General features: G+C 35.0%; 2 protein-coding genes across 3 annotated transcripts in view; one reads left to right on the top strand and one right to left on the bottom strand.

Annotated features, from left to right (window-relative positions):
• Positions 1-13923, bottom strand: part of cyst (rho guanine nucleotide exchange factor 18 cysts) — a 151648-nt gene that overhangs the window by 119135 nt on the left and 18590 nt on the right. The gene's annotated exons all lie outside the window — the stretch shown is intronic.
• LOC108359450 (uncharacterized) lies at positions 12729-13916 on the top strand. The gene is made up of 2 exons (XM_017611330.1): positions 12729-12931; positions 12977-13916. The coding sequence occupies exons 1-2, from the start codon at positions 12891-12893 to the stop codon at positions 13296-13298; spliced, it is 363 nt and encodes a 120-aa protein (XP_017466819.1). The 5' UTR covers positions 12729-12890; the 3' UTR covers positions 13299-13916.

Below are 13923 nucleotides of genomic sequence, written 5' to 3'. Positions count from 1 at the left end.
TGGAGTTTTTATGAATAAAAATAGTTTCTTAAAGATTTTTTTTGAACAAAACGGTTCAAGCTTAAAAAATTTGCATAAAAATATTTTTAAAAAATTTTAAAAAAAATTTTGAACGGAATCGTAATAATCAGATTTTTGATGCTGTTTTTAACTTTTTTCAAAGATTGGTATAAGAAAAACTTGAATAACTGAACTGAATATTTTCTCACCCTTTTTATTTCTTTGCTAATAAACTCATTCAAAGGATGAAAAAGAAAGGTAGGATGAACGAATGTCATTCAAAGTGGAATTAAGATGTGTTGGTATTTGAAAAAAAAATATTGGGACACGAATGACCTTTTTTGCTCATAAATAAAAAAAAGTGGGAAAATACCTTTCTACCGAGATCCCATAAGTCTAAATCATAATAGTTTTGGCTCAGTTATTTAAGTTTTTCGTGAATCAATCTTTAAAAAAGTAAAAAAACAGCATCAAAAATCTCATTATTACGGTTCCGTTGAAAAGATTTTTAAATATTTTTATGCAGATTTTTTAAGCCTAATCTGTTTTGTCATCTGAGGGGACTTTTTTTCAAAAAGTTCTTTAAGAAACTATTTTTATTCATAAAAAGCTCCATTTTTGGATGTATTTTCAAATCGGTCCAGCTCGCTTAAATCTTAATATTTTTCCGAAATATTTTGGTGGATGTCTTAAAATATAATAAATTTTGTAACCCCAGCGGAAAAACAGCAACTTTTTTTGGTGATGCAGTCTAATATACATATGTTTTTTAAGTTATGTCTGCGAAATGTCACTGTCGGAGTCTGAACTTTCATCTGTTTGATCAGTCGCGTAAGTTTTATCCGCATCCTGGTGACTTTCGAGATCTATACGCGGTAGTATTGATTAACGGATCAGACGTTATCAAAAGCATGTTAAGCAAATCCCTATTCGTGTTGACTCTAGAAGATTTTCGGGTATGTGCCACTCTGAACCGCCTGCAGTCCTTGTTGCGCGCTTCCTGAGCTTCAAAAATAGAGACGAATCCAAGCCTCCCTCTTCCGTAAATCTTTGCTTATAGGTACTATGACCTGAATACCATCTCCACCCCATTTTCAAATGAACGTAAGCGAGCTGGAGTTGCTTTGAAAGCTATCAAAAACTGATTGTTGTGCTTTGAGTAGTCGTTGTTGTTGTTGTTGTTGTTGTAGCAGCATACAAATTCGCCAAAGACTTTTTGGGGAGTGTTGCTGGAGTGACAGTCCTTGACCAGATATAAATCTGGGTCGTTCCGGTTACGTAGACCCGACTGTCGTGGGAACGTTTGAGTAGTCGTCGAGTTGTATGGTGAACAATCTCTTTCACATTTAAAGAAGCATAAGTTTCGTTCACATCTATGGCACTTTCTCGTGGAAAACATTCTTGCTTAGCCCTTTGCAAAACGTGTTTTGAGGGATATAAATTATGTCCTGCTGCAATCGCCTGTTTTCGTAAAACTAAATAGCTATTTCGCGACAATTTGGCATCGACATACAAAGCAAGTGCTTCTTCACCTGTGTACATTCGTTTGGATTTGTATTTTTGTAAATTCTTGTATTGCATTGCAATTTCGGGAGATTCGCTTTCACTTTGCATTAGTTTGGCTGCTACACGAAATCCACTTGAACGTTTAGACATATGAGCCGCATCAGATCGTGACTGAAGAAGATCACGTACTTTGTAACGTTTTGCTCTGTCGTCGCAATTTTCAAATCTTTTTGTAGGTCTTCCACGCTTAGAAGTGGAAGGTAACTCATCCAGCATATTCTGTTCAGATTGCTTATCACAATTAACTTCCGCCAAAACAAAGTCGTTTTTAAGCCAGAGCTCTTATTTTTCTAGGAATCTACAACAAAACGTGCTATTCCTATTTGAATTTTTCGCTTCATTTCATTATCCAAGTCTGAAATGTTAGCTTTTTCAAATGTTCGCGAACACAATTGATACATTTATACAATAGATAGATATTCAATGTTATGATTAACCACATTTCGAGTATTGTTCGACCATACTAGACCCTAGCTAGTGAGATGAAAAACAGAATGCAGAAATTGCAAAACAAAGGAATGCGTCGTATTTTACTATGTAATGGGCTGACCCCGATCACATATATGCTCGAAACTTTAAAATGGCTTAACATTAACCAAAGAACAGTGATGAATGTTTTACTTTTTGTATTTAAAATGAAATATAATTTGTTACCGAAGTACCTAACGAACCAGATCGTATATGTAGGGGATGTACAACCCTACGACTTTAGAAACAAGAATGATTTCAGAATTAATCTCTATAAATCTAATAAGGCACAGAATATTTTATTGTATAAAGGGCTGAAACTTTTTAATGAACTGCCTAGTAATATAAAGAATGAGAAAAAACATCATTGCATTTAGAAAACTTATAATAGATTACATTAAAGAAACCATATTTTAATTCGCAATAAGTCTATAAAATAGTATTGAAACTATGTACAGTGACGAGCAAAACTGTAACATGGTTTAACACTTTTTATTTCAGGCACCGCTATATTTCCTAGTTCTAACGACTTTCATCCTTTTGTTGTATATTCTTGTGGGTGCACCCCTACTCCCTCTCTCATAACGATTTGAAGTCAATACAACAACAATAAAAAACCAGCAGACAAAAATGTAAATTAAGGCGAATGTTACAGTTTTGCACTCACTCTCAGTTTTGCATTTTACAGTTATCTTTTACTTAGTTGGAAGTCCGATGACTTTTTTCTGTATTATAATTTATTGAAGAAGTGATCACCAGTTAATAATATGGTTAATCAGGAACCATAAATGTAAATAATAGATTTACTGTGGAAAAGCGGAACGGCAGGAAAAGTGGAAAAAACCTGTGGAGTTTGCTACTTGAAAATTGTAAGACTGTGAAAAAATATAGCCTAAAGTGTTCCCAAGCACAAAGGACGTCTGCCAAAAAATATTACCGTCCGATATCTTGTGAACTTAGCAACAAGTAGCGATGCAGCCACTATTACAGAAGCGCTTAAGGCATTAAACTTTAATGCAAATGTAGACAACGAAGGGAAGAATTGCCAAGTTGAGCGCAAAGGCATCATAAAAGAAGAAAAAAGCAAATTTGATCAAAATACATGTGCGAAAGTGGCAGCATTTTGCTACATCGCACGGAAACCGGACCGTTCCTTATTGGGATATGTTAGGCCTTTCAGAATGCAATAAAAAAATGTTTGAGTTTCAATTGAAGGTTATTTGGTCTGACAATACTAAATTAATCGCTTTCAATCAGATGGCCGGGCATGGTATTGGATCAAACACCCAAAGTAAGCCCATGCGCATGATGTAAGGCAAACTGTGAATCACAGTGGTCGGTCAATAATAGTTTGAGGTTGTATTTCAAAAATTTTGTTGGTTCGTTAGTACCCATTATGCGTAAGGAACACTATCTGTTCATATGTCAACAAAATTTGCAAGATGTAGTCGAAAAAATGGGTTTCCGCTGAAAAATCACCCAAAACACACTGCGCATGTTGGCAAAGACTGGATACAAAAGCAAAATCCGCGGAAATGAATCTTATCGAGAATTTGCGAAATCAACTTAAAGCACAGCTTACTAAGTATCCAAGTCCGTCCAATGGAGTATATGAGCTGTGAAAGCAAACTAAGGGTTTATGGGAGGATATACCTCCAGAATTTTTACAGAGATACAAATAAGGTATACCAAATCGCACCCAGGAACTAAAAAAAGCAAAAGGGTACTGAAAATTGTGTTAATAATTCTTTTTTTCCTGAAAGTTGTCAAAAAGTTATTAAAAGTATTTAAGTGCAAAACTGTAACACTTGCCTTAATTTCAGGGATGGTAATCATTATAAGTTAAAAAATATTAATCAACATTTTATTATTATTATCCGATTTTTATTTTTTTAATCACAAATAATAAGTATTTATTGATTTTTACTTTTTTGCTCGAATGTAATTATTATTATATAATTTATATTTTTTTGCTCAATAATAATGATAAGTTCTTAATTTCTATGGTTTTGTCGAGAATAATGATTATGTCAGCTTCTGAGTTTTATATTTTCGCTTGAGCGTAATGATTACTTTTGATTTTTATTTTTTTCGCTCAGGTATAATGATTATCTTGCGATTTTTATTTTTACCGCTCAAGAATAATGATTGACACCTGTTTTTTATTTTCTTTCGCCAAACATAAAACTCAAAACCTTATACAACCAAGACCATAAGAGCTGTTGACTTGAAATTTTATAAGAGCATACCTTTTATCTTGTGTTATCTTCCTATAAAAACGAAACGTTTGAAATTATAAACTTATAGGCGGAAAATTGGTATGGAAATGAAACAAGTTCGTTTTCATGCCGTGTGCATGTGTCATATCTACATATTATTATTTTTTCTAACTTTCGTAATTATATTTCGTTGAGATTGGAAAAGAAATGTGTGTGTGAGTTTAACTTCAAAATCAAATTGCTTGCAGTGTCATAAATGCTCGAAACCAATAACACGGTGCTACAAAAGAATCACGAAATATACACGAAACAAAACTTAATGTAGGTTGTAGGTACGATCAACTACAACATGAAAATAGGTTTGCTATAGTTCCTGAAACCTCCCTTTTTATTTAATTTAAAACAACCGTTATTTTCGTACTATGCACTTATCTAATAACAGCTTGAATAAATATTTTTCATCCAATTTGGAAAATCAAACAAGGTTTGAAAAAGGAATTTATGTATATAACTTTAAAATGTTGTATAACAATATATTGTTTGACTTATTTCATCGGGTAAAATTTAAAAACCACTATTTTTATACCCGAACGCACTTGTGTGCAAGGGTATTATAACTTTGTTCGCATAACGGTGATTTGTAACAGCCTAAAAGAATCGAGACAGATATAGACAAATGTATACATGCATAAATGCTCAGAATGAAAAGTGAAGTCGATCAAGCCATGTCTGTCTGTCTGTACGTCCGTCCGTCCGTCCGTCCGCCCGAAAACACGATAACTCGATCAAAAATTGAGATATATCAACGAAATTTGGTATGTAGGTTGCCCATCCGAGGTAGGTTGGTGTTTAAAATGGGCGAAATCGGACTGTATCCTCGTCCACTTCACATATAACGGTATCTTCGAAATGGAAACACCATGTTTTATGTACGCGTGATATGCAATGTATATACACATAAACAATGGTTACTATTGGAAGTATGTACTTATATATTATGTATTTGAGAGTAAATATAATGACAAGTAAAAGGTATTAAGAATCGCTTGAATCGTTGGGTAGTGGCATGCGCTGAAGGTAGGGATCGAGCCGACTGTTGCAGAGCGACTGACTACATACATGACACCATGATATTTATTTATTATGAAAGTTTTGGAAAATGGGCGTAACCTCGCCCCGTGATGAAATGCCGTATCTGAGTAGCCGCTTCACCCTTCCTTACCAAACCCGGTACCAGCTTTACTAAGGGTCCAGCTGTTGAAAATCTCTGAAATCGGGCAATAACCACGCCCACTTTCCACATAACGGTAATTTACAGAAACACAGAAACTTGGATAAATGAGTAACTACTGAAGCTAATTCACTTAAAATGCATGATTGCAATAGCCACTTATAAGAAAACTAGATTCATATAAATTTCTGGATAATGGGCGTGGCGCCGTCCACTTATGACCACAAATGTGTATCTCGGTAACCGATTTATCAATTTCTACCAAACTCGGTGCACTTATTAACCTTGGTACAGAAAAGAAATTCATTGAAAATTATTCAAATCAGTCTAAAATTATACCCGCATATAACGGTAGATTTTAAATATACGAAAACTCCGATATTTAAATAACTGAGGACGCTAATTTACTCCAAGTTAATACTTACAACAACCTCTTAACAATAAAGGAGACTGCTATAATATTTTAGGAATAGGGCGTGGCGCCGCCCACTTTATGACTAAAAGGTATATCGCGGTAATCGCTTTACCGATGTCTATCAAACTTAGTTCAGTTAAGTTTAACTCAGCATATTATCGAAAACGTTTGAAATATGGAAAAAACACCCCTGCTCATTATGCAAAGGTAGTTTAGAAAAAGTTGAAACGACTTTATTTTATACCTGTGCCGGGTATATAAAATTTAGGTTCGCCCGATTTTATACTTCTTTAATTTTAATTTTTTCCACTTTGACCATCGCTAAATTAAAAATTTCTATTAAAGTTGCTAAATATATTACATATTTTATTTTTCGCTTATTCTTTATAGCCAACAAAGCTCCAAAAATTAGAGTACAAAACTTCGCGCAAAGTTAAAGAAAATTCTCTAAATTTTTATAAAAACATTTCACTTCTTAACTACCCTCTTTAGAAACATTTTTTATTATTTTTAAGCAGTTTTGAAGCCCGTTTAATTTTAGTACAACAAAGTGTAAGTTTGAAGATGCTATGACGTACCGTTGATTTTTGGCATTTTTTTACGCTCATGTACGATTTTTCACATACAAAGCGTGTTTGAGCACACTTTGTGTGGAGTAGATATCCAACACATTTAACAGAAGAAAAAATAATGTAAAAAAAATATTTTTTATAAACAAGCTTTTATTTAACCTGTACAATCAAAGGAATAAAATGAAGTAGTGTAACAAAAGATTTTTTAGCAAGGAAATTTTTTTTAAAACTTTACTAAAAGCCATTTAGTGAAAGGAGTTATTCAAACTCTAATGAAAATTACTAACAATTTGTACTAATTTACCGGCATTTAAATATCTGCATACACACATATACATACATCCTAACCAATTATGCATGTACACTGAATTCGCCGACAAGCTTTTTTAAAAACGAAGTAAATTAGTACAAATTGTTAGTAATTTTCATTATAGTTTGAATAACTCCTTTCACCAAATGGCTTTTAGTAACTTTAAAGAGACCCTAACTTATCTTATTTTATTTTATTCATTTTAGTGCAGTTTTGACAAAATTTTCTTGCTAAAAAATCTTTTATTACACTACTTCATTTTACTCCTTTGATTGTACAGGTTAAATAAAAGCTTGTTTATAAAATATTTTTTTTACATTATTTTATAATTTTTAGTCCATTTATAAAAGCGTTGTATATTAAAAAGTGTTATTTTATTTTATGTACAAAATTTTGCAATAGATATTAAAATAATTCAACTTGCAATGAAAGAGAACAGAAGACTTGGCAAGCAAAATGTTATTTGCTTACGTTTTGTATAAACATACATATGTACATCTAGCAGCAGTTAATTTTATTTGAAGAAATGGCGTGTCGTCCATTTCCGCTGTAGCATGGCATATATTTAGGCGCAATATTTAACTTCTTCTGGCGGGGCGACATCTGGAGTCTTTTAATTGTATCTGCTTGATATGATGCCTACAACAGGTTCATATCTAGACTAGGAATAGCTTTGCTACACTACCGCCGCCGCGCCGGCAGCTTTAACAATTTTATAGTGGTTTTAGGTTCTTTGGCAAATTGCGCTNAAACAAGCTTTTATTTAACCTGTACAATCAAAGGAATAAAATGAAGTAGTGTAACAAAAGATTTTTTAGCAAGGAAATTTTTTTTAAAACTGCACTAAAAGCCATTTAGTGAAAGGAGTTATTCAAACTCTAATGAAAATTACTAACAATTTGTACTAATTNCTAACCAATTATGCATGTACGCTGAATTCGCCGACAAGCTTTTTTAAAAACGAAGTAAATTAGTACAAATTGTTAGTAATTTTCATTATAGTTTGAATAACTCCTTTCACCAAATGGCTTTTAGTAACTTTAAAGAGACCCTAACTTATTTTATTTTATTTTATTAATTTTAGTGCAGTTTTGACAAAATTTTCTTGCTAAAAAATCTTTTATTACACTACTTCATTTTACTCCTTTGATTGTACAGGTTAAATAAAAGCTTGTTTATAAAATATTTTTTTTACATTATTTTATAATTTTTAGTCCATTTATAAAAGCGTTGTATATTAAAAAGTGTTATTTTATTTTATGTACAAAATTTTGCAATAGATATTAAAATAATTCAACTTGCAATGAAAGAGAACAGAAGACTTGGCAAGCAAAATGTTATTTGCTTACGTTTTGTATAAACATACATATGTACATCTAGCAGCAGTTAATTTTATTTGAAGAAATGGCGTGTCGTCCATTTCCGCTGTAGCATGGCATATATTTAGGCGCAATATTTAACTTCTTCTGGCGGGGCGACATCTGGAGTCTTTTAATTGTATCTGCTTGATATGATGCCTACAACAGGTTCATATCTAGACTAGGAATAGCTTTGCTACACTACCGCCGCCGCGCCGGCAGCTTTAACAATTTTATAGTGGTTTTAGGTTCTTTGGCAAATTGCGCTCTGTTAGCCATAAATCTTACTATTTTTTGACCGCCTTTGAATCAAGACCCCTGGACCATATGGAGAATTCATTTACATTTTAAATTGCACTGTCATCGTGACTGGAACTATGCTGAAAACTTCAAGTTTCTAACTTGTCGGGAAGTCAGTTTAAAATCGATTGGAAATTTCCGCGATTTGCGCGGGATGACGAAGTTAAATAAAAGCTTATAAAAACTATCAAAATTAAACGATCAGTAGTTAGTGTTTTTTCGTATTAAGGATATTCATACATATACGTGTGCAAAAGGCATGAAAACGATCTTGTTTCCCTTCGATGCCGATTTTCTTTCTATAAGTGAAGAATTTCAAACGTTTCATTATCATTGGGTGGTAGCCTATGATAAAAAGTGTGTTCTCATAAAATTACAAGCCAACAGCTCATAAGGTCTTGGTTGTATAAGGTTTTGAGTTTTATGTTGGGGGAAAGAAAATAAAAATCAGGTGTCAATCATTATTCTTAAGTGGAAAGAATAAAAATCGCAAGATAATCATTATACCTGAGCGAAAAAAAAATAAAAATCAAAAGTAATCCTTATGCTCAAGCAAAAATATAAGACTCATAATGTGAGTATTATTCTTGAGTGAAAAAATAAAAGTCGCAAGGTAATCAATATTCTTGAGTGAAAAAATAAAAATTGAAGGATAATCATTATTCTCGAATAAAAAACTTAAAATCAAGGGGTAATCATTATTCTTGAGCGAAAAAATAAAAATCATTGTAAATTACGGTAGGACATACAAAGACAGATATGTGAGTATACATAAAATTGCTGTCAGACACTTACAACATGTTGATTTTTTTAATTTAAATTAAAAAAATGATTACTTTCCATCCCTGCTTAATTTACATTTTTGTCTGCTGGTTTTATTATTGATGTTGGATTGACTTCAAATCGTTATGAGCTAGGAAGTACAGGTGTACCAATAAGAATATACAACAAAAGTATGAATATCGTTAGAACTTGGAAAGAAAGCGGCGGCTGAAATAAAAAGTGTTACACCATGTTACAGTTTTGCTCGTCACTGTATATGTAAAATTGTACCTGAAAGTTTAAAAATTGCTAATGCTAAATAAAGAAATAATAATAATAATAATATACGCGTTTTACTTAATCAATTAATTAATGAATGTAAATGACAGTATTACAAACGCATGCGAACATTATATAAATGAAAAGTGGGGTTTTAAATTAAAAATTTGTGATAGTAGTCGGGGTATTTTAACAACAAATTACTTAAATACTATTATCAGCAGCATTGTGAAAGTGATAACTTCAGTTGAAGAAGACCTTCATAAATATCCCCACCGAGTTTTATAAAAAAAATTCGGTATACTTTGAATGATATAGCTACTGGTTCCGTAAGGAGGCCTTCGTCTTCCTCTGTTACCAGCATCGCGGCCCGCGTTGAATATTTTCAGAGCAGGAGCGTTTCTGTCCATTCCATATCCATATCGTTGTAAAGCTCATAAGCTCATAACGCGTAAAGGTCGGTAAATCTTTCGCAGAATCTTTCTCTCGAAAACTCCAAGAGCCNGAAGCCAAGTCCTTCTCCACCTGGTCTTTCCAACGCAGAGGAGGCCTTCCTCTTCCTCTGTTCCCAGCATCGCGGCCCGCGTTGAATATTTTCAGAGCAGGAGCGTTTCTGTCCATTCCATATCCATATCGTTGTAAAGCTCATAAGCTCATNAGCTCATCGTTAAATCGTCTGCGATATTCGCCATCACCAACGCGTAAAGGTCCGTAAATCTTTCGCAGAATCTTTCTCTCGAAAACTCCAAGAGCCGCCTCATCAGATGCTTTCATTGTCCATGCTTCCGCGCCATACACCAGCACAGGCATGATGAGTGACTTATAGAGTGTGATCTTTGTACGACGAGAGAGGACTTTACTTCTCAATGCCTACTCAGCCCAAAGTAGCACTTGTTGGCAAGAGTGATTCTCCGTTGGATTTTAAGGCTAACATTATTATTGGAGTTAATACTGGTTCCCAAATAAACGAAGTCGTCTACTTTTTCAAACTTGTAACTGTCAACAGTGACGTGGGTGCCAGGACGCGTATGCTCTGACTGTTTGTGTGATGACAGGCGATACTTCGTTTTGTCCTCGTTCACCACCAGACCCATTCGCTTTGCTTCTCTATCCAATTCTGAGAAGACGTAGCCCTTGATTTTACCGATATTATCGATGTCTTCGGCATGCGCCAGCAATTGTACGCTCTTCTAAAGTATTGTGCCTGAGCGGTTCAGTTTTGCGGCTCTTATTATCTTCTCCAACATCAACCTCGTTTGGTATCACAACGGCTCGGAGAGGTCCTTCCCTATTCTGACGGAGCTGGTGGTACTGCTCAACGTCATTTTACACAGCCGTATTAGTTTCGCGGGAATACCAAATTCAGACATCGCGGCATAGAGGTCTGGAGTGATTTTGGGGCTATACTCCAGCAGCCGACCCTTCACGTGTACACCAGCGTACCCCAGCGTAAGCGCCGCTACTGGCGAGCTGACTTGGGACACCATCGAGTAAGAGGTACGCAAGGCGGGGCGTAACATAATCTTTTGATTACACAGATTAACAGAGTCGTGTAAACGAACTACGTAATTGGCAGTGCTCGTGGGGACATAATATTACATGCTAGCACTTACCGATGTCATTCCTGATGAAGGCGCCTGCACCAGTGAGATGGGAGAGCTGTAACAATTTGAATAGTATAATGCTTTCCAAAGAAAAATTGGAAACGAGCTAGACTTTCAAATTCCTAGCAAGCTCATTTCGACCGCATCAACTACAATGCATCGAACTACTCTCTACTTCGATTTTTATATTAAAATTAAAAAGGGTTATTTTATTTAATTGTAATGGTTTATCAAAAATGGAAGAGAGTGCCACGACTGAGAACGTGGAAGATATTCCCTCGAGGTCTGGTGCTCTGGTTGCATGGTTCTTACATTCCTTAATTCTTGATATTTTCTCTATAACTTTGTAACCAAGTTTAAAATTAATAAACGGATTAATCACACATCACGTGTTTGGAACATTTTCCATTCTTGATATAAGTTGCGTTCGATAACAAAATTAGCTAAACCAGCCAACAATCAAAATCAAGAGCGTAAGCGAAAATTCTCTCCCAAAGAGAAGAAAAAGCAAAAAAGTAAACGAACAGGAAATTAGCCATCTCTTGCAAAAACCGGAAGAAGAAGCTGACTTTGTTTATATTTTATTTGTAAACAAAATGAAATTCATGGTGCCTCCATGTAACAAAAAAGGAAAGTGAACGTTCAATGTTCGCCAGGAACATTTCTAGAAGTAAAAACTAGTTGGCACTATCATAAAGTCACATAGCAGGCAGCCAAAAAGCTTATAAATACGAAAACTCGAAAAATGCAATTTTGTTTGTTTACAAAAATTGCAACTATATGTTTTGTGGTCATATGTTTTCGTGATGGATAATTTTTGCTGACTAAAATTTTGCCAGTACAAAATGAAGTTAAGAGTGCACTTTAGCGAAAGTGGGCCAAAATGATGAAAAAATTCAAGAGGGGTATCAATCGACGCGTTGTAGTGCGAACAACAATAATCCGAGACCGGAAATTCACATTTTTAATTAATTAAAGAGTTATTCGCAAAAAACACTTGCACTTTTCGCACTATGTTTTGATGAATTTGACGCAAATAAATGAAGCAAATGAACTCAACTGAACACATATTCATTAGTTTTTATACATTTGTGATGTTTTAAATGTACACCTTCGCGAAATTTCGAAATATAAATAACATGGAGGAAAACTAGTGTTGCCACTCTATTAAAAATAAAATGGAACTAAATTGCTGCTGCCACTCTATTAAAAAAGTTTTTGTGCATCCAACTCCTTTTTCGTAGGCGGCCTTCGGCCGCGCTTAGGGATTATAACCCTCACAACGTAGAATTCTCCTTTCTGTGTTGCCAAAGAAAAGGGGCAGCACACCTTTTGCAGAGAACACCTTTCTGCGTAGGAGGCCTTCGGCCGCGCTTACAGATTATAATCCTCACTACGTAGAATTCTCCTTTCTGAGTTGCCAAAGAAAAGGGGCAGAACACCTTTTGCAGAGAACACCTTTCAGCGTAGGCGGCCTTCGGCCGCGCTTAGAGATTATAACCCTCAAACAAACAACAAAAGTATATTTCTTGTGCATTATTTGGGTGTTTTTAAAGTTGAAATACAAATTGTATTAATAGAGTGGGAGCACCAGTTTTCCTCCATCTTATTTATATTAACTACACAAGCAGTCATCCACTAACTCTTAAACTATTCGGACGTGTTCATACAAGTGTTCTTAGCTCGCGTAATAACAATACCAAATAACCCGTTATCATATTTCGCTTTTGTGCACTTTAGTGGAGCATCAGCATAACAACCACTTTGTAAACAAGGAACCGCTACAACATACCAACAAACAACAAAATGCCAACACAACCAGAGCCACCTGACAAATCAACAAACAGATTCGCAATACTAAGCCAATTTGACGACTATANATCAACAAACAGATTCGCAATACTAAGCCAATTTGACGACACCGATTACACATTTCCCACACTTACACATAAACAAACACCACTTAACCAACCCAAATACATAACAATTACAGCAGCCAACAATGAACTACAAAAACTAAGCCCATTCGTAATAAAAAGAGCAATAGACTCAATATCAACTCAAATAGAAAACGTAAAGCAACTCAAAGACGGATCATTGCTTATACTGACACGTAACTCAAGAGTAGCTGAGCGGTTTTTAAAAGTGAAAACACTCGGTAATCTATGCCCAGTGACAGTCAAATACCAAGACAATCTAAACAGAATAAAATGAGTAATTTATGCGCCCTGCCTAAATTTTGTAAGCGACGAGGAAATCATACAAGAATTAAAAAGTCAAGGCGTAAGAAACGTATACAAATTCACACGCACATTTGAAGGCAAAGCAACTCCTACTGGAAAAATTGTATTATCTTTCGATCTTTACCACCTACCCAAAGACATTGATATAGCATGGTACAAAGTTAAAGTCACACCGTACTACCCTACCCCTATGCGTTGCAAAAACTGCCAGCTCTTGGGGCACACAAAAACACGGTGTACTAATCCTGCCACGTGTGAAGGCTGCAACCTTCCACCTCACTCCCCAACTGACTGTTCGCGCAAACAATGCGCAAATTGTGGCAACAACCACGCATCATCAGACAAAGATTGCCCTAGATTCAAACAAACCCAAGAAATCCTAAAAATAAAGACAACTGCTAAATGCTCAATGGGAGAAGCACGTCGTAAATACAATGAAACGAACCACAGAGAATCCCGAAACATACTTACTTAGACATCACCAAAGGAAACAAACCAACATCCACCAACAAGCCACCACCAACGCCTCCAACAGAAACCACAAGCATTGCTAAACGCCCCGCTTCATCCCCACCGACTAAAATTAATCAAAACAA

The sequence above is a fragment of the Rhagoletis zephyria genome, unplaced genomic scaffold (genome assembly GCF_001687245.7).
Source record: "Rhagoletis zephyria isolate East Lansing unplaced genomic scaffold, Rhagoletis_zephyria_1.1 Rzeph_scaffold_00394, whole genome shotgun sequence".
Classification (NCBI taxonomy): domain Eukaryota; kingdom Metazoa; phylum Arthropoda; class Insecta; order Diptera; family Tephritidae; genus Rhagoletis; species Rhagoletis zephyria.
Note: the sequence above shows the minus strand (reverse complement) of the source record. Positions and strands in the feature narration are given on the sequence as shown.